The 2571-nt window shown below is 42.7% G+C and overlaps 1 protein-coding gene across 1 annotated transcript; it reads left to right on the plus strand.

The window, feature by feature from the left end:
* Nucleotides 1-2369, plus strand: LOC131209710 (uncharacterized). The gene is made up of 4 exons (XM_058202833.1): nt 1-60; nt 250-376; nt 453-1293; nt 1366-2369. Exons 2-4 carry the CDS (start codon nt 294-296, stop codon nt 2191-2193), a joined length of 1752 nt encoding a protein of 583 aa, XP_058058816.1. The 5' UTR covers nt 1-60; nt 250-293; the 3' UTR covers nt 2194-2369.
* The last annotated feature ends 202 nt before the right edge of the window (nt 2370-2571 follow it).

A 2571-nucleotide genomic window follows, 5' to 3' on the forward strand; every position in this document is an offset into this window, starting at 1 on the left:
CCGAGTAGGAGTGCTCTATCTAACACTGTTGACGACAATTGTCTCCAGTTAGTTTCCGTAGTAAGTGGAAGGCTATAACGAAATTACACTGTGTAATAGACTGCTGTATGTTTAGCAATCGAGGATTGTTGTGCATGTTGAATGCGTGATTTTTCTTAGCTCAATAATTAGTGAGTGCTGCTGCCCAATTCGTTTGTTCTAACAATGAAACAAAAATCGTTTCATTATCATAATCATTCTTTTTTACAGCCACATCGTTACAACTGTTTCGTGTAATCACATCTGCTTCTATTATGGTCGTTCGGCACTTAAAATCATTTATGGAGAAGCAGGTTAATGATGGAACGTATTTTGTGGACATTTTATATGAAATAGAGTACGTGGACATTTGATATTGTATCGCATTGCTTAAATTTAATAACATTCGTTTTTGTTTCCCACTTTTTGAATAGAAAAGCTAAAGAGCGTTCGAATGAGCCTATAATTGTGGTGGACTGGACGATGCTGTTTCAAATGATTCGCACGGATAATGTCACCATGTTGTGTGGAATGCAGCTAGCTTTGGCCGAGCAAAGAGTCGACAAATTATTTCGCCAGCTGACCGAAGCTGGAGCAAAGCTGATATTCTTTTGCTGTGGCCTCTGGGAAAAGACGAACTACCAAGTGTGGACCGCAAAGCAAAACGAATACTACATGGCGATGATAGATATTTTCGAGGAGGTAGACAACGGCCTACCATTAAAAGAAATAGCTTTGAAACATCAATACAGTGGGTGTCTTCTTAAAAATAGTTGCCTAAAGCTGAACTCCATTGTCAAGAAACATGGTACAATCGTCTCATCGATTACAAAATATGTGCCCCAGGAGTTGGCAGCTTACGCAGTGCAGCATGACGCGTTTGCGATCATTTCTGAAAACACCGATTTCCTCATCTTTCACGGAGACTGGCGACTCTGGTCACCTGCAATTGATTTGAAGGACCTGACAACAATAGAATACAATAGGGATGCTTTGTTGCGAGGGATCAGATTGCAAAGGAACAACATGCCGTTGTGGGCAACACTTTGCGGAAATAACTTCTTCAGGTACGAAGAGGTCAAACCGTTTCACAAAACTCTTGGTAAGGACCAAAGCGAGTTCTACAAGGTGGCGGACTTTGTGCAGAAACTTCCGAGGGAGAAAAATGTCAGCATCAAGACCATACAAAATATTTTGGCAATCATTTATAAAGGACGTTCCATTCCTGAAAATGCTGTCGAATGGTTCAAAGAAAGTTTGAATTTCTACAGGATTGTACGTACAGCGAATATGGTCCTATTATACGCAGTCTAATCCGGATATTTTTTTATTATTTCATTTTTTTAGGACGTGAAACCAGCGGCCCCGGTCAATGAAGAAAGTGCATCTTCTCTGATGGAAGGAATGGTTTTAAAACGAAAATTTCACTATGTCACAGAAAGTATTCTGAATGGCGAGCCGCAAGGTATAACCGTGTACTTTATTGACACACGATCTAAGCAAGAGATCGGCTGCCACTTTGAAATCATCACAACTCTAGCGGCGCGCATTGCTGGCGTTGTTCTATTCCACCGACGTGCTGCTCCGAAGGACGTGATAGTAGTAACCAAACGGAGCTATCTGGAACCATTCGATTACCACTCCATTCCAGTGATATATCCTGCGGGTATAGGGCCGCCCCAGCTTTCCGAGCTTCTATCGGAGGATGGCTGGATGATGACCGAGCTTCTGGAGCGTAAGCTTCAGTTACTAAGATGGGTTTGTTGTTCCGAGCACGTAACAGATCAAGCGGTTCTGGCAGTTCCAAAAGAACTAACCGTCACAGTGCTTGCACTAGTGATCCTAATAGAATTTCGTGCATTACATGTTTTCGAAGCCGATCTGCTTCTGTGGATCGCTCACGAACTGACGACCGGTATGTTCGATCCGTCCTGCGAACCGCAGCCTGTTTGTATCGATCCGCGTGCTTTTCGTGTGGTGTTTCTGTATCAGTCAATTTACTGGAATGTTCTTCGTGCTGTCAAAGTGCTGGATCTACCCGTTGAATATCGCCTGACGCCACCTTACGATGGCCATCGCTTCCATAACTGCTACGCCGCCTGGCGAGATGGGCGACCGAAAGGAAAGGTAGAACAGATTTCTCACTGCCGTCTGTACGAGCGTGGCCAAGGCTAAGCATACGAAACAGCAGGAATAGTGAATTCTGATAAGCTATGCAGAGCTTTAAGAGATTACAATCAGTCGACATAGATAGATAGGCATTGGCGTTCTAGGTAGTAGCTTCCAGAAGAGAACCATATATCTGCGAAATCTTGTCCATTAAATTATTCGTTGTCATTACTTAAAGCGTCTGCAATAAATAACATGAATAGAATTGGATGCGAATTCGAAGAGCATTTATGTATGTTACAAAATTAAAGAAGCTACGCAGAGCACGTGTTTGTGGAACACTCACTAACGGCCTTTCATGAAATATTACCCAATTTTTCAACGTGAAACTTTTCCAACTGTATTCAAACCCTAAACGTTGGAACTCCTTCCGTGTGGGCTCAT

The sequence above is a fragment of the Anopheles bellator genome, chromosome 2 (assembly GCF_943735745.2).
Source record: "Anopheles bellator chromosome 2, idAnoBellAS_SP24_06.2, whole genome shotgun sequence".
NCBI classification, from domain to species: Eukaryota; Metazoa; Arthropoda; class Insecta; order Diptera; family Culicidae; genus Anopheles; species Anopheles bellator.

Bases quoted from the DNA above. Each gene is read 5' to 3' on its own strand.
- LOC131209710 (XM_058202833.1), top strand. From the start codon at position 294: ATGGTCGTTCGGCACTTAAAATCATTTATGGAGAAGCAGGTTAATGAT. The intron at 377-452 runs GTACGTGGACAT...CTTTTTGAATAG, and splicing joins GACATTTTATATGAAATAGA to AAAAGCTAAAGAGCGTTCGA. The intron at 1,294-1,365 runs GTACGTACAGCG...TCATTTTTTTAG, and splicing joins GTTTGAATTTCTACAGGATT to GACGTGAAACCAGCGGCCCC.